At 41.5% G+C, this 18,277-nt stretch overlaps 1 protein-coding gene across 9 annotated transcripts in view; it reads left to right on the top strand.

Annotated features, from left to right (window-relative positions):
- The window catches only part of PDE4D (phosphodiesterase 4D), a 626,273-nt gene extending 615,303 nt beyond the window's left edge, over positions 1 to 10,970 (top strand). For all 9 annotated transcript variants that reach the window (XM_080372937.1, XM_080372936.1, XM_080372939.1 and 6 more), the window contains 5 exons: positions 377 to 476; positions 4,244 to 4,398; positions 4,888 to 5,010; positions 5,455 to 5,637; positions 6,216 to 10,970. In XM_080372937.1, the coding sequence (XP_080229063.1) occupies positions 377 to 476; positions 4,244 to 4,398; positions 4,888 to 5,010; positions 5,455 to 5,637; positions 6,216 to 6,626 (972 nt within the window). In that variant the 3' untranslated portion in view covers positions 6,627 to 10,970. The remainder of the gene's footprint in view (positions 1 to 376; positions 477 to 4,243; positions 4,399 to 4,887; positions 5,011 to 5,454; positions 5,638 to 6,215) is intronic.
- The last annotated feature ends 7,307 nt before the right edge of the window (positions 10,971 to 18,277 follow it).

The raw sequence follows: 18,277 nt of genomic DNA, 5'->3' as shown, positions 1-18,277 counted from the left end.
CAGGCTGAAATTTTTAATTTCAATTTGTACTATAAATTAGAAACCTGTACTTAATGGTCTAATCTGTACTTAGTGATGTAATAAATGTGGATTTATTTACAGAGAAGCTGAAAAAACTTCAGTTATGGAATTTAGTGATGTTGTTGGTATGAAGTATGGATCTTTGACTTTGGCCAAACTTGAAATATTTGTGAAATTTTACATAATTGACAATTTTACAAAAGGTTGTGATAGCCTATGTGTAAAATTTCTTGAGATCCGTGATACATTTCAAATGTATTTTGCTTGTTCAGACCTAGATTCAAGTAGAGTCCTTTTTGTTGAAAGCACTTTTTCATTGATTAGTGATTGTCATTTCTGTTTCATGATTTTCTAGGCAGTGTTCACAGATTTGGAGATTCTTGCAGCAATTTTTGCCAGTGCAATACATGATGTAGATCATCCTGGGGTTTCAAACCAGTTTCTTATCAACACAAGTAAGTTTATTCAGTGGTTTTCTCAAAAATTTGCTGCAAGATCTGCTCATAGCACCTGAAGAATACATAGTTCATTACTTGTTCTCTTCTCTCTGTGATTTTTCGTAGTAAATAGAGAGGTGTTTGTATTTTAAACTGGATATTATTTTGCATTTCTTGTAACTTTAGAAGTAATTTATGTAGTACTGTCTAGCAAGAAGTACTAAGACATTAACTGTAAACCTGGCACTGTTTCAACACTTTCATCCAATAGGATGTTGTCTCTCCTGGAAATGAGTGGGTACACATTAAATAAATAACATTGTAGGAGAGAAATAAAGGAAGATTAAATAAAAATCAAGAAAAGGAAGACAACAGGTGATGGGTTTATATTGGAAGCATATGATACGACCAAGAATAGCCATACATTTTTAAGAAATTCAGGAAACAAGTTTCTTTCTGGCAAACAAACTGGCAGGCCCCCGTCTCTGTCTCTCCCTAGCTGCTGTTCTTGATTTCTGATCTCTGCATACTCATGCTACGCAGACTAAGTTTCTCAGCCTGTCCCTGCAGCATATGGCAATTTGTTGTTGTTGTTGTTGTTGTTGAGTCTCTTGCTGGCACTCCACGTGTGGAGGAAAAAAGTCGTAATGAAATGTGACCCTAATGTCGTCTCCCAATTTGAAACCCACTGTACTTGTTCTGTGTTCCTCAAGGCTGTTTTCTGCAGCGTTTCATGAACCTCTTCTACAAGAAGAAAAATAGTGTTAGCTTCTTTGAACCTGATCATGACACATTTGCTGAATGATTTGTTGCCTCAGTGTGACCTGTTGATTTCAGTGGTGTATGCTACTCTTACGAGGAGCACATTGTAGGTCAGTGCAAGTTCCATCATGCAGTGTTACTTCTGTTGCTGTATGACAACTTCTCCTTTTACGATAAACTGACCCAGAAGTACAAAAGTTGAAGTACTTCTAATAATCCAAACACTTCAGAAGAAAAAGCTACAGAAACGGAAACATTTGTGTATTTTTGCATTTGAGCGATCTGGTTGCATACTTACAGATACTGTCATTCCTGTACTGGGGTGAATCTATTGCACTGGTGCTAAAATAACATGACCCCAAATCAGTGATACAGTTTGAAGAAGGGAGCTCTTCTGAGTCATTGGTGCTGTATGTTCAAATAAGACCTCCACTCCAGTTTAGCCTGCATCTAATTTTATTTGTCTTAATGGCCTGAAGGCCACCCTATAGTGAAACTAAATTTGATGACTCATCTCCATGGAGGAGGATTAGGATTGACTCCAGATTTCTGGTGTATTATCGGTAAACTATACAATTCAGCAGCATGGTATGGGAAGAGAGTGAATCAAGCTTTGTGCACAAACAGTGGATAATACCTAAACTCGTAGAGTGGGCATATGTAAGTAAAGCTTTTATTTGTTTGTTTAGTCAGAACTGAGTACCAGAATACACAGATGTCTCTGACGTGCTATGAGGAAACCATCAAGTTGTTGAGATTTAAGCAGGATGGCTGACTAGTTGAAGGGATCAGTAGCGATGCACGAAGCTTTCACTCTTAGGCAGACAGTTGAAATTCAGCTCGGTTAGGAGTGATTCTGATGCTGTTTGTTGAGTGGTTTGGAAGAAACATCTTGTTTTTCTCAGTTCAGCTTTTGATAGAGAAGGCTTCTGTCTTAATCAAGTAATATCACTAGCTGGAACTGCTGTTGGCAAGCTGAAAGAGGGAAAGTGATTTTATCTCTTTTGAGTTACTCTGTGTACAAGGAAGAAACTATAGGGACAGAGACAAGAGACAAAGACCATGTAATTTAGGGCTGCTACATTTTCGTAACCTCTAGAAGATCTTTTGTTTCCACCTTGTCTGGTTTTCCGGCGAACCTTACAATGTATTAGCATTTCACTAAAAACTAGAACAATACATTTTAAATCAGCATAATAGACTTACAGTTACTGTAAGTATGTAGTTATTTGACGTATTCCAGCTTATTCTTTATAACTATTTGCATGGGATATTTCTGAATATTATTTCCCTACTTAAGGATTTAAAGTCTGTTACACAGTGGTCTAAAAATCTGATCCCTTTTTAATGCTATTAAAGAACAAATGAATATGGATTGTGTTAGCATCAGAGGAGATGCTTATTTGATCAGTGTAACTCTGTCCTTACAGACAAATACTCTTGAAGCTTGTAATGTGTTACAGAGATTACTAAGTGGGAACTTAATTCCATTCCACCTCCATTACAAAGTTGAGCACATTCTAGCTCTGTCTGTAGCTCCGGCCCTTCCAAAGTATTTTGGCAATGTTGAGTGTTTTGCAGTTGAGGCTCACCAGAAGGCTGTTTGAGAGGGAAATAAACTAGTGCCTGTCTTTGTAAGAAAAATAACAGTTAGGCAAGTTTTGTAAATGGTCAGTGAAAGATGAAAGAGAGATCAGTTGACGAACTTGCTTTCTTTTTCCTTTTTGCTGTTACAATTTTGCTGCAATCAGGATACAGAGAGGTAGAGGTAGAGGAAGGGTTTTCCGATTCAAAAGATTGATGCATTCAAAACAGGAGAGGAAGACAGCAGGAGAATGAATAATGAGACTAACGAAGTCTGAAAAGCAGAGGTTTTATAGGCACCCCATTGAGTCAGTGGAATTTTAAAACAAAGCAGCTATAAAAGAAGAGTAGACAAAGAATATAATAGACTGACGTACTGTTAGATTTAGGATAGAACAGCTGTAATAAATAGAAGTTAATATCACACATGACAAGTGCGGTTGCATAAAAAGTATTTGGTTTTTTATGACAGACTCATTTGCAAGCTGTGCCTTAAAACATACACAAACTGACTGTGCCATATCCCCCATAAAAGCTAAAGCTGTGCAGAAAGTTGTCATAACTGCTTTATTTGTCGGAGCTGGCTGTTCAGTAGGTCTGAGCAGAGAGATGCAGGCCTTGCCTGTGTGCCTTAGCATAGGCATTGCTGGGAAGGTGCATGTTGTTCTCACAGCCATCTGCAGTGAGAGTTCAGAATGCTTCTGTCGGAGAGGCAGCACTACAGCGTCAGGCACTGACCACGCTCAAGCGCGAGGCAGCAGGCAAGGCCACTGCTTGTATTTTCAAGCCACACGATGACCTTTCAAGAAAAAGACCAGAAGTGTAACTGTTCCCATCCTACCAGCCTTCTCTCAAAATACCCAATTGTCATGGACTAATGACCCGTGGCCCTAACTGGCAAGGCACCCGAGTGCCTTAGCTAGCTGCCAAAGGGCACGGTGTGAAAGCAGTGCTCTCTGCCTGACCTGCAGCAGAGCCTCAGCCGTCAACACATAGCCCAGGTCTGAGTGCTGGACAGCTGCAACTCAATTTAAACAATGGAATTTTAGTAGTTCTGGAGGAGAGAGACTTGAGTAGAGAAAACATCAGAGTGTTTTTGTTTAGGTGTGTTTATGCAGATAAAATTTCCCATGTGACCTTATGCAGATATGAAAATGTATTCTGAAAAATACCTTCCTTGTATTTTTTCTAACTCGCCACTTCAGGCATGTGTACATGCTTCACTGCAAACTGTTTTCTTTATTTTCCTCAACATACCTTGCCTTGATTTGTTAAAATGTTCAGTCATTAATTCTGTAACTTTTGATACTGTGTGAACTACATGAACTTTCTAAAAGTTCTTCTGTAAATCTTGTTATAGATGTAATAAATTTGAAAAATCTCAAAGGATTTGGTAGAAGCACCGCCTTTAACGTTCTGCCCTGCAATTGTAATTGCAGATTCTGAACTTGCCTTGATGTACAATGACTCATCAGTACTGGAGAATCATCACTTAGCTGTGGGCTTCAAGCTGCTGCAGGAAGAAAATTGTGACATTTTCCAGAATCTGACCAAAAAACAGAGGCAGTCATTGAGGAAAATGGTCATTGACATTGTGAGTTATACTTGAGAATCCCTCTTTCATAGCACTAGCAAATTGAATAATAAAGCACAAAGCATTTTGTGGTAAATTACTTGTCTCTAGACCCATAACCAATGAAGTTCTATTGTGTCATATCCAAACATGAATCAGTTTCAGTAACCATCTATACTTTTTTTAGAAGGTATACAATCCTGCTTCAAGCTGTTTTCTTACTGACACATATGCCATTTCACCATCACAGTTAGAAATGTGCTATCAAATTGATGATGAATTCAAGCTGATCAGATAATTCTGAACAATCAATCTGTTATATTCTTAAAATAACCGAAATGAAAACTTACTATTTTGGACACTAATGATATACAGGACTCAGACTTTTATAGTGTATTCAGACACAGGAGTTATGGGTTCCCCCCAGAACTTTTGATGTATTCAGAGGGGTTTTTATAAAACCAGTAGAATAATTTACATAATACTTTCTGTTTGTTTGTTTGTTTCAAGGTACTTGCAACAGACATGTCTAAGCATATGAATCTGTTGGCTGATCTAAAAACCATGGTAGAAACCAAAAAAGTGACCAGTTCTGGTGTCCTACTTCTTGATAACTATTCAGACCGGATTCAGGTAAGAAAATTCATCTGCGAATGGTCACTTGCATCCTTAATAATGTTGGCCTACCCATTCTCCAGCTTGGGTTAATTGACTGTCCATCCTTACACCATGTACTCTGTTAGGTACTGAGTGTCTTTCAGAGAGTGATGAGGTGCTAGAGTACTTTGGCACTAGATGAGGCTTTGGCCTTCCCTTCACAGTATCAGCACTTAATTGGTCTTCCTCTCAAGGATTTTCTGTCCCTTATGCAGGCAGAAGCAGCAGAAGCAAGGTAATTCATGGCTATTACTGGAAGTGTGAAAAACACCCAAGCACATAAAGTTTTTTTGCTGTTTAGAATAAATCTTGCACTACATGTATTTTCAAGATTCTGTTTCACAGTGACCAAAAGTGTGAATGGAAAATGAGCTGGTTTTCTGCAGTGCAATAACACAGCAGCTGTTCAATTTATTTTAGGTTCTTCAGAATATGGTGCACTGTGCAGATCTAAGCAATCCAACCAAGCCACTTCATCTCTACCGTCAGTGGACAGACAGAATAATGGAGGAATTTTTCCGTCAGGGAGATCGGGAAAGAGAAAGGGGAATGGAGATAAGTCCCATGTGTGACAAGCACAATGCATCTGTAGAAAAATCACAGGTAATTAATTTTAGTCGATAGTTAAATAACACGGTATCACACATTAACAGAAAAGGGTGGTCCATAACCCTGTTTAGATTCATTTCTGAATGCACCATTAATTAACTCAGCTCCTGAGTAGCAAGTGAGGGGAGCTGAGATTTTTACTGTGAAAACATGGTGCGTGGCAGTGTTTGCTGAAGAGATCCCATTGCTGTTGTGACCTGCAATGTAGCATACGTGTCAAAAGAGAGTATGGTACAGCTGCCCATTAGGGTTTCTTTCAAAAGCAGAATTAGATATAAAGCAGCTGATTGGCTCACTAGGTGCAGTAGAGTTGTTTGCAATGCTGATTTGAACAGTTCATTTGAAAACAAATCCTTTCCAAGTCCTTACCCAATATCCTGAATCAGACTTTTGAAATGTAAAAGACCCTATTTACTACATAAAACAGCATCATTTCCTTTCAGCCACGTTTAAGGGTAATACATCTAGTATCTCATACTAGTGTTATATTTCTCGTACTTTGCATGACTTACAGGCATAGTTGTTTATTTCTGTGTGAATAAGAGGTCATTCTAATTTTGTATTTGAAACAGGTGGGTTTTATAGACTACATTGTTCATCCTTTGTGGGAGACGTGGGCAGATCTTGTTCACCCAGATGCCCAGGACATCTTAGATACACTGGAGGACAATAGAGAATGGTACCAGAGCACAATCCCTCAAAGTCCCTCTCCTGCACCTGATGGCCAGGAAGAGGGTAGGCAGGGCCAAACTGAAAAATTCCAGTTTGAACTAACACTGGAGGAAGATGGTGAGTCAGACACTGAAAAGGACAGTGGAAGTCAAGTAGAAGAAGACACCAGCTGCAGTGACTCAAAGACACTTTGCACCCAGGATTCAGAATCCACTGAAATTCCTCTTGATGAGCAAGTAGGGGAAGAAGTAGAAGAGGAGGAGAACCAGACAGAACCTTGTGTGGTAGAAGACCATTCTCCTCACACGTAACAACCAAGACGCAGTCTTTTGCTCTCTTGCCCTCTCCCTTTCCTTTCCTCTTTCTCTCTGTTTGTTTGGTTTTGGGTTTTGTTTTTTCGTTTGTTTGTTTTTTAATGTTGGTTTTGGGGTTTTTTTGTTGGGTTTTTTTTTTGGTTTTTTGTTGGTTTTCTTTTGTTTTGGGGGTTTTTGTTTGCTTTTGGTTTTCATTTTTTGTAGTTAAGTAATGGTTGCCAAAGGATATGTCATATGCTTCAACCGTGGTCACAACTCATTGTCATCTGCCAGGCCGTTTGTTGATCAAAACTGTCGTTGATGACTCAGTTTGGCACTCAGGAATATTGTAGCCAGAATTTTCACCTCCATGGCATCAGAAAGCAGGGGGAAGAACACCCATAAACTACATTTCAATAAGCTTTCCATTTGGCAGATTTGATTAAATAAAGCATATGTTTTCAGAGGAGTACCACCTGCCAACCAAATGCTGGTATGCTTTGATAGTTTTTGAATTCATTGTATTTCACAAGCATTGTATTTTCACAAAGCATTGGATAATGTTCATCTTGAGAGGAAACAGATAGAAAATAAACAGGTTCCTACTGGAAATCAAATGCATGTAAACGGTGGGACACAATATGATTCTGTTACCAGTAGGAAGATGAGCTGTAGAAATAGCATAATTTTCTAATTTCAAGTCTTCCTGATACGTGATTGAAAAAAGTGTAACCCAGTGGGTTGCAGTAACCTCTGCATTTTGTATAGTATGTAAAAGGGAGATCTTTTGTAGAGCTTACTTTGAATATTAAATGTACTGAGCTATAATATTTGAAGAAAAACGCTTTTAGACTTCATCTGCTACTCTTTTTTTTTTTTTTTTTTTCCTCTCCCAAAGAATAACTTGCAAGATTTCAGTACAAATCTGTGCTACACTGGATAAAACTTCTAGGGTTTTTTCCTTTCATTCTGTTTTTTGCTCCTTAGAATCTCATGGTAGTATCAAACTGCAAACGTCTATTTTATATATTAGCGAGTTCCATGAATATCTTTTTATGTTACATAAAACTTTTTCAGTATGATAGCTTTTTTGTTTCTTTTTTTTTTTTTTACAGTTTTCCTAAACGTATCAGAGGAACTTGTGTTGTGCTTTTGGCCCTGTAGTGGCCTGATCCTGCTCATTCTGTCTTACTACAAGAAGTGGTCTCAGTGAAGCAAACTGGGATTTGCAGGACTAGAGCCTATAAGGAAGGTGGTGAATTGTCGTCTTAATACAAAAGCAGCTTTTCTGCTGTACTAAAATTTTTTCCCTCTGAAACATGGTTTCCAGACCATTTTTGGCTGGGTGCTGTGGACTCCTAAATCAGAACAGGCTAGTATGGAATATTTGTTCTGGCAACAGAAGCATTAGCGTAATATTTCCAATTTTGGCTTTCTTAACTTTTTATCTGTAAGCTATCTAGTTAAGCCATTTGCTAATAGATGTATACAACATAAAAATAATTATTATCATTATTTGTTCATGTCTTTGTTGCAAGAAGAGCTAGGTCAGTCTTGTCTTCTTGTGTTTTTAAGTAAATGAGCAATGCATCATGAGAGTTGTAGTTTATTCCACATTATTTCAATCTCAGATGTTTTCATCCTTTATCCAGCTTGTGCTGAGGAAATTTGGTTCTGAAAGCTTTTGGAAACTTAACTTGGAAAGTTAAAGGGAGGTAGGAGTAGGTATTTGTCATTTTCCGGTCCTAAGATTGGTCACATGAAAGAAGAAGGAACCGTATTTCCTCCACTTCATTCTTCTTTAAAATTGTAGGTTTGAGTGTGGAAGATGGGGGATAGTTGTCTAGGGAAGCTAGCAGACTCCCACTCTGTAAAATTCTGGTAAAATGACAGAATCAAGATGATTTCTTAACAAAGGAAGATAGCAGCAGCCATTATTTCTGCTTTGGATTAATTTTTTAGTAAATTTGCAGGTATGAATACAGGAGTGTGTTTATACATCTGAGATCTAGAATAAAAACAAGTTCTAAAATGTTTGGATAAGAATTCAGTGTTTAAATGCATTTTGCATTCTTCTATATCCAGGTCATAGTTTTCTCTACCTTTAGCCCTCACAGCGCCTTAGCACAGAAGGTGCTGGAGGAGGAACGAGAGTGAAGAGAACTCATGGGGTTTTGGTTTTTTTTTTCAGGTTTTGACTTTTTGTTTGTTTGTTTGTTTATTTGTTGTTTGGTTTTGTTCTTAATTTCTTCCTGAACCTGATCCATCTAAAAATCCTTTCAATCCCCAAGAGTGCCTGGAACCTTAATAATGGACAAGCAATATAAATTCCAAAAGAACCAATGGGGACCTGAAGAGGTTTTGTATCTGCACTAATGGAAAGTAAATGAAGAGAATAACACCGTAGTGTGAAATACACACCCATACATGTGGACAATCAAATAATAGAAAACTTTATCATTTCTTAGAGCTGGGGATATAATGCACTGTACAATCTTTTTTTCCTCTTTTGCCAAAGTGTGTTTTTAGCATTGTACACTGCTGTAAAACAATACAATTTACAAGTGGCTTTATGTGTTCTGAGTATTTTTGCCATAAAAAAATGCAGTGAATGGGGATTGAGCGGGCGGGGGGGAAGAAAATTCACCTTGCTTGTAACAGTACACTTTAGCTTGCAAGTTACTGTACTCAATAATGCTGTATTTGAATTCTTAAATTGTTTTGTGTCATTAAAAAATGATAATGAAAGAATATAGGTAGAGCGAATAGCATTCAGAAGTTTAAAAAACTTGAATGAAATTGATTTTACAGAAAGCTTTGACAATTCTTTTCAAACGCATTATTTATTTGTGCCATGCATTTTTCTCACCAAATGACCTTACCTGTAATACAGTCTTGTTTGTCTCTGTTTACAACCATGTATTTATTGTAATGTACATACTGTAATGTTAATTGTAAATTATCAGTTCTTATAACATCATCCTTGTCAGGGTGGTGTTGCTGTATTTGGAAACTCTTGGTGAGAGAATGATTATTGTGTATACATATTCCTTGTACATTTTTTTCTCCTGTAATATATTCAATGTCACCTTAGAGCTTGTTTATGAAAGATTCAAGAAAAGTATAAAATACATAAAGATATATCAATAAAAAAGCTGCAGGTCTTTGGTCCCAGGGCTGTGCCTTAACTTTAAACAATATTTTCTTCTGTTTTGCTGCATTTGAAAGTAAGGTGGCTGTGGGGATAGGGCTGGGCATTTCTACCATATTTTTAGTTACTAACTGATGGGGTTACTCATATGAGCTAATATGCATGATACTTCAATGAGCTTTCATTCATGATTCTAGTGGAAGTTCAAGCTTTTCCAGACTTCTGGCAGTATAACAGTATTGTGTCTCTGATTATCTTCTTGCAGGCTTTCATCAGGGATTATTGCAGCCATTTTTTGCTCATTAAAAAAAAAAAAAAAAAAAAAAGCAGCGAGCTGTATTCCAGTACTGAATTGCACTGAAACAGCTTTGGAAAGCATCTGTAATAAGCATTTGATTTTAATGCATATTGGGAAATGGAACCATTAGAATTAAAAAGGTATAACTCATACACTTTTACAATCATCTGCAATATCCATTCTTTATTTAGTGGCACAGATTATCACTATATAAGCAAAATCCATGGAAGAGGATAAAAGACAACTTCAATCTTGGAAATGCTTTCCAACACCATTATTAGTGTTGTAAGCAGCCAAAGTTTTATTTTATATAGATGTATCTAAGAGGTTGTACAGCTGTGTATAGCATAATGCACTAGATCTACAGGAGAGCGGTAAACCTACCTTTAGATCTTTCAAAAACACTAGTACTAGGTTTGCAGGTTGGACTGAGCATCCCTTGCTGTTTGACTTGTCACAATGCTCAAGAGCACTTAAGAGCTAATATCAGTGTACTTGCCAGAGCAAGGTAAATACCTCTCCTCCATTCCGGTGATGCCCAGCCCTTGTAGCAACGCGACGACTTGGTGAAAGGAGAGATTCATTTTCAAGGAAAAACAGAGCCTCCTTTTTGACACAAACTGTAGATTTTAGCAGCCCTGGCCCAAAGGAAATTGATTGCTTTTGTTTAAAACGGTATAAAAGGGACACTATAACAACAGAAATCCTGAACATTTTTTTTTTTGTTACTGTTCTAATTTGATTTTTCCTTTGGGTGTGTCTTGAGAGTGGCAACTTGTGTGAACATTGCACATGACTATCTTTCACTTGTTTCTTAGCCTCTCTTACAGCCTATGGGATAGTACTGTACATCAATACCTTCATATGAAATTTTATATGCAATGGAAATAAAAGCATGGGTTGGTTCTGCCTAGTTACTGTATTTGATTTTCTTTTGCAAATTAGTTTTTTTTTTTTACATACATCCCATAGTTGTGACATCTTAAGAGAAAGCATATTTCCAGAATAATTTGATTCCTGTATTTCTGTCATCGTACTGTTTTGCATAGATAATAGAAAATAAATGTGGAGGCAAATCAGAAAAGTCATTGAAATGTGGTATTTCATAAAGAAGTCCAGTCCACAAAGGTGTTATACAGTTACACAGAAAGGCGTTCAGTCTCAGTTTCCGGGAAATTTCACCGTTGGTTTCAGTGGCAAAAGCAGCCTGTCCTGAGAAAATGAAACTTCAGCTTTAAGGAAACCAGAGCCAACATTGCTTAGAAGAGCAATATGCTAGGGTACTACAAAGAAAAAAGGAAAAGAATACCATAGGTAAATATTGACCAGACAATCTCAGCTCTAAATGGGCGGTGAAGTTGTTTTTTTAAACAGAATTCATAAACACCAGCTGTTGTCTTGAAGAGAAAATGTGATCTTAATGCAGGACCAGCTGTTGAAGTGGCTTTCACGCACACCTCCTTGATCAGCATGAGGATTTTGTTGTCTGGGTGGGTTTGCTTAACTGAAAATAGTTTCTAATCGAATACAAAGAAATTCTGTCATTTTTTTCTTTAAGTCTCTTGGATCCTTCTTTGGGTTTGAGGTTAGTTTGCAAGGAGAAGAATCCTTAGGACTCCTTTTTAACCATACCTTGGTGGCAGAAGAGGCTACCAAGTGCTGTGCTGGGGAGATGAAGGATGCTGCACTGAGCACAGGTAGGGCAGCTAAACCAGTTAGTGCCTGTTGCTCCTGGCAGGCTGATCCTCACAAGTTCCAAGTGGCCCTAATGGGAAAAAGTTTGCATACATCATGGCTATTATGAAGGGAAGCTGTAGTCCCAAATTCTTGTTGACACTACTAAAACTTTTTGAGTAAGTAGCTCAGGTACTGCAGATGTGGACCTGGTGAGCCTGAAGCTGGCAGGATTATCCCACTGCTGCCTACGTCCTCTGGCAGTGCTTTGTCAGTCCCTGTGCATGGCAATAATGTGTCAGAATAGGCAAGTTTCAGAGCAAAACCAAAATGGATCCCCTCTTTCACTGCAGCCAGCTGCTGCTATAGGAGTTGAATGTATTTTTGAACAAATGGGTCCTCTCTTTCCTAATGAGACAAACAGTCTGAATAGCTGCAGCTTCATTTCCTTGATAGCGCTGCTGTACTAAAAACAAAAGTCACACCTGCTAGCACACAGTGTTTACTGGAATGACCAGCCCAGTTTCTCCACCAGCTGTGAATAATTTTCTTAACTTGGGAAGGGGATGGGGGGGGGGGGGAGAGCAGCAACAGGGGGACGATGGGGACACGGACCAAAAAAACCCAAAACACAGAAGTTCAAAGATGTTATAAAAACCTTTACTTAATTCAGTTTAATTTAGCCTGCAGCGTAAAGAAAATCTCCAGCTTCCTCCTGTCAAGCTGGTTGAGGGATCTGCAACTCAAAGCAGGATAGGAAGTCCAAACCACAATCAGAGCATCTTACTGGGAGCAAAACCTGGGCAGGGAGAAATACCCTCCAGCTAAAATAATCTGATCTCATCAAAGGCAGTCCTGTGGCTTGGATATAGACATTGGAAGACCACAGTTTGAGTCTGACTCTGTCTCAGTTCCCCAGCTACAAAGCTGTGGGTTTTTTTTTCCTTCTTACAAAACAAATATTTTGAGGTCCTTTTTACTCTGGTGGTAAGAAGTAGCTATGTATTCAAGATGGACATTGAGAAAGTAAAAAATTGTTTGATACAATGCAGAGTTTAGCACAGTTTTAAAGACTAAAAATGTGGGATGACTATTTCCACCAAACAAGTCCTTAGCATGGGAGGAGGAGAATGACAACATCTCATCTGGGTAAACAGCCCTTAGAGAGAGCGAGAGGGGGAAGGCACAGGACGTGTGGCCCCAGGTAGCATTAACTGTCTAGTGCTGATGACCTGTGCAGGCAGCAATTGCAGAACAGAAACTCAGCGGTCACATCGCATGGCTACCTCCAAATGCTGAACTTCTCGCTCCTGCCTGCCCTTGCTGTCCTCCTCCAGCACCCATGGAGTTCAGAGACCTACAACATCAGCATCTCTGTTATGCAGTGGAGCCCATTGTTTGTCTGAAGAAGGCTGGAAAAGAAAATGCAAGTTATGCCACACATAGTAATCAAAGTACAGTTGGCACGTGTTACAGCAAATGCGTATGAGCCGTCATTACATGGGGCTAGACAGCGTCAGTTAAACACTTTTACCAGGTGAGAGACGTATCAAGGAATCAGTGATAGTGTGTGTGAGATGATCCTGTGTTGATGGCAGCTGCAGATAAATGTCCCTTACAAAGCTGTGCCTGTAAGGCACTAAAAACAAAAAAAAAATAATCTTGAGAAGCAGTAAATGGGAGACTATTTAAACAACCTTCAGTATTGGTAAGGGTGTTACTGGAATCACGGTGTTCGGGTTTGGTAGCGGTACTTGCAGAAGCGGTTTGTGCGGGAGCAAAAAATGCAATGGAAAAATAAGTTACCAACCTGGAATCTTGCTGTCTAGTAGGTTTCTAGAAGTATGACCTATTTATCTTACTCAAGAGAAGGTTAAGATATGATTTGGTCATGTGGGGACAGAAACATGATAGTCCCTCAGTCCATTGTGTCGTGTAGCAGGCAAAACCATCTGTTGGCAAAGGAGCCAAATCATTTTAAGCTGATGTGACAAATTCAGGCTCGTGGATGGAGCAGCTGCACCAGCTGTTTTAATTCACTGTTCGTGTTTGTGGGTACCTCACTGGGGACCGGGACCTGGGGAACTGTGACTGTTAGAACTGAGCGATGTGCTGCTGTGAGTGCTGGGAGCCACACACACTGCTTAGTGCCACAGGTCCTACCCTTAGGAGTATTTAATATGTGCAATTCACTTTGGTGTAGCTTTGCCTAAGAATGTGCTGGTCTTTTGTGGCAATGATGGGACGAGGGCATGGGATGAAGGAGAGGGAAGTTGGAAGGGCTTTTTCTGTTACAGTGCTTTTCAAACCATAAAGCAGTAGAGCTATTTATTGCAAAATAGCAAAGTACTTTTTTTGCATCCAAAAAGCTTTCTGTCTCTACTTGTAACAACTGACTCCAGTCAGCTGATATCCTCATTTAACCTTCTGTGTTGTTCAGCTCCTTCCCCACATGCTTGTAGGAGGGAAACGACACCACTGGATTTAGGGGTGATGGCAATCGTGTCCCTCCTAATGCCAGTGTGGGGTCCTGGTCTTATGAGCATGTAGGGAGGGGAGATGGGCTGCAGCACTCCGACCATTGCATTGTGCTGTTCACAGCAAGGGTTGTGAATCACCCTGTGTTAGCTGCACAGCTTGGCCCTGTTTTCCTCAGCTGAACTGAGACACTGGCACGTGTGCCTCCCCTCATTTTTTTAAGCTGCACAGCCAGGCCGCCAGTGGGGTGAGGGCATCCAAAAGGAACGGGCTAGTCTGCCTCTTCCTCTTACCCAAAATTATGTTTGGTTTGGGTTGCCTTCGCCTCCAGGTAACTGAGTTTGACAGGGCTGGTCCACTGTGTTGGTCTATGGCTGCATACTGCCAGGGGAGAAGACACCTCTGCCACAGGATGGGATTGGGTGCAGTTCATGGAGCCAGGCTGCTGCTCTCTGCTCTCGCAGTATGAGTAAGCTGTGTACACAGATGTGTGTGTGTTTTCATATGTGTCTTTCACTTCCACATACATGAAATCACTTTGCACTTGATGGCCTCACCAGCTCCTGGAGCTTATGCTTCACACGCCACTCTTCCCTTATCCCTAAGGTGGGCAGTTACATCTCTTATACAAAGGCTGCAAAGCCTCCCTCCTGCGCTTCGTGCTTAGATGCTCCCATCAACACCAACTGGAGGGTAGCCTAGCCCCTTCCCTGGTTACTCGCTCTCTGAATGACACCGTACCAAAGTCCCTGCAGGAGGGAGCACTGTACCACTTGCACGGGAGGAAACTCTGCCTGGCTAGTAGGAGAGCACAGTTTGTCAGTTTGTCCAGAGATGTGCCAGAGCAGTCTGTTGGGCTACATGGCAATGTGTGGCGTGATGGCATCCCACCTCACACACTCCCAGGGACTCCTTCTCAGTGGGAGAAGAACGCTTGCCATAATACAGCCACACATTTTGTGAGTTGTTTATTTTCTGAAGTCCTAAGCTCCCAGCAGACCCTGCCCCTGCACAGGTAGATAAACATGTGGGGTTGTTCTCCTCCAGCTGGCTGTTTATTTTCATGAAACTACTATAAATGTGGTCCTTTAATGTGGGAAAATTTGGCTCATGGGTTCAGAAGTTAGAGGACAGCTGTGTAGGCAGCTGGTGTTGGTGCATGGGCTGTGTTTTGTGGTGCTGGCGAGCATGGGGACTCCATTGCTTACAATTAGAAGCCATCCCCTGAACCCCAGAGGAAAAAGCTCCTTTGCCAGAGGTATCATTTCCCTGACAAGGACTGTTCGTCAAAGAGACATGATGGTTTCTGGTGCATCCCAAACACAAAATGAGTGGCAGATGCCCTCCTGGGGGGCTCTGCCTCACCACCCCCCAGCACCAGGCAGTGGCAGGAAGGGGCAAGGTGCCATGTGGAGAGGGGAGAGTCGCAGGGCAGTGAGTGCCGCCCTCCGATACACTTCCATTTAATTAAAGAAGTTAATGCCTGTATGTAGAAGGACCATACTTAGAATATAGTAGGTGTCACCTGACTTTTTTTTTTTTTTTTTTGCTAGCATATTTTTTCAGAAGAGTATCTCTGTAACACCTCCAATTTTGCTGAAGGTTACTCATGTAAGCCACCCTCAGGTGCAATTAGCTAATGAGATCTCACTGAAACCTATCAAAAATGTTCTGTCTGGGATTGTCCTTAAGTCGAGTATGAAACCTTCAGGGAAACACACAAGTGAGGAAGGAGAAGGGGGAACTCTGTCAAGGAAATTTAGAGAAAAACAGGAAAAAAGTTTGAAAAGGAGATTGTTATAATCTGGCTGAGGGTTTTGACAATTCTTAGCAGAGATACAGCTTCCTGCTGTGTTGTCTGACCTCTGAAGTCCTGCAGTGCTGTGGGCACCTGGGCCATCGAGCTGAAAAGTAGCAGAGGGGCTGGGGGGACTGAGGACAGAGAGGGAGAAATGGGAAGAAACCGAAGAACAAAGCTTCACACCAAGGAAGATCTCAACCACAGACAGTCTGCTGCTCTAGAAAGGATTAAAGAGCTACAAATCTCAACCAAAAAAACCCACTGTGATCTAAGGCTGTTACCTACCAGTGTACCAGGCTGCATAGTTGTTCTCTTGCTTGCACAGAGCTGCAGCAGACTTGCCTGGGCCCAGCCAGAATAGCTGCTCATTGCTAAGTGCAACCTGTAGGTTAGGGTGCCAGCTGCTCTGAAGTCATTGGAGGGACGGGTACTCTGGAAAACCACCAGTTCCCCGAGGCTGAAATAACCCCCCAAAAGTCTCCCAGGTGGTGTCAGCAGCAGCCACGGTGGGAGGGAAACCTGCTGTGCTCCTGTGGGCTGTCATGAAGCATTGCTGCCCTTACTGCTCCCTTGCTTGGAGCCAGCCAGCACCTCATGGAGCAGTCTGTAAAGTTAAAGGGTATCCTACTTCCCCAAATGGGAGTGGTGTGCTATGCTGTCCGCTGCAGACTGCAGCCTCAGGTTTGCAATGCACAACAGCACTGCAAGGCCAGGACAGATGTGCTAAGCAGTGTCCCCAGCAGGGCAGGGCCACAGGAGCCATCCTGTGGGAGCTGTAAGACCAAGGCTGTCTCCTAATGACCTCCTCCACAGTCAGCAATTAGTATTGATGAACACCATTAGTATTCAGACAATTCATCCATTACACTGTCCAAGCTGGAAAAGCCTTCAGCACCATGACTTGTAACCAGTCATGGTTTGTGTTTTTTTTTCCCTTGCAGGCAGGCAAAGCAACTCTCAAACTCATCCTTTATCAGAAGTATTTGATGGCATTTTCCACTTTTTCCCCACCAAAGTTCCCTGTGCAACCCCCACCTTCATAAATATTAATACCTGCCAGTGCTTCTCACTGGCCTGCAGCTGTCCAGGAACACTAGTAGGGATGCCCTTTTAAAATATGTTGCAGATCCATTCAACCTTATATCTGATTCAGGTGGCTTCAATCCTCAGGCTGCCTGCTCTGCTGGGTTTGCTGGTCCCAGTGTTCCACCATCTGTGGACGGTGACAGGGCCCCAGCACTGTCGCCCCGTAGGATGGCTGCGGTGACAGCGCTGGAGCTCGCCTGCTCCAGGCAGGCTGTTTGCACAAGCTGCTAGGTGGGAGGAAGCATGGGGGGTGATGCGGGATGCTTCCCTGGCAGGATGATGGGCTGGCACAAGGCTCTGCACTCGGTAAGTGGCAAAAACCACAACTGAGTGCAATGACGATGTTGCGTGGGGATAAGGGGAGAGGGGGTAGGGGGGTGGCATGGTGAACAAGGGTGAGGGTTTGGGCTACTCTTGCTAGCCCCCAGCCAATCTTAAAAACCTGGAGGTTTATTTTCAGGTATGTTCGGACAATTTTCTGCCACCTTTCTGAGTGTTCTGCAGCCCTTGTAGCCACAGTCCTCGCTAGCAGCACTAATGACAGCTTTTTTCCTGGGGAACGGATGTTAGAATTTGGCTGCTTTTAGCAAAAGGTATCCTCATAGTGGTACCCAAGCTTTCCTCTGCTCTCTGGGACTCAGGGAGAAGAGAGATGAAATCCCACTGCCTTCCCTTCCCCTCCAAGCAGCTACCCAGCAGCACACAGCGAGTTCCCTCTGCTTTCTGGGGACAGGTCTTGCACTCATGGGGACCCTCGCTGCAGGGGCACTGCTGGCTACCCTGTGACCCCGAGCTGCACAGCTGGCCGCTGTGCTGCCCACAGGGTGCTGCAGAGGGGTGGCTGGGCCAGCCACCAGCTGCCACAATGGTATTTCATGTGTTCATGGCAGATAGAAATGCTGCTTTGGGCACATGCTAACCTCTATGCATACATTTCAGCATACAGCAGTATCTTATTGTGAAAAATAAGTCAATAGGTAGAACAAACCCCTTTGAAACAGGCTTCATATCCCAAACCTCATATTTCATTTCAGGTATTGCTGTGGGGCTGGTTTCTACATGGCCTGATGGAGTCATGCACAAACCATTCTGCTTCTGATAAACTGAAGTTTCCTCTAACAGGGTAGAGTTTTGTGCCTGATTTAAACAAAGGGGGATTTAATGGGAGTCCCTAGAAACCC

This window comes from Falco punctatus, assembly GCF_963210335.1.
Source record: "Falco punctatus genome assembly, chromosome: Z".
Lineage (NCBI taxonomy): Eukaryota > Metazoa > Chordata > Aves > Falconiformes > Falconidae > Falco > Falco punctatus.
Note: the sequence above shows the minus strand (reverse complement) of the source record. Positions and strands in the feature narration are given on the sequence as shown.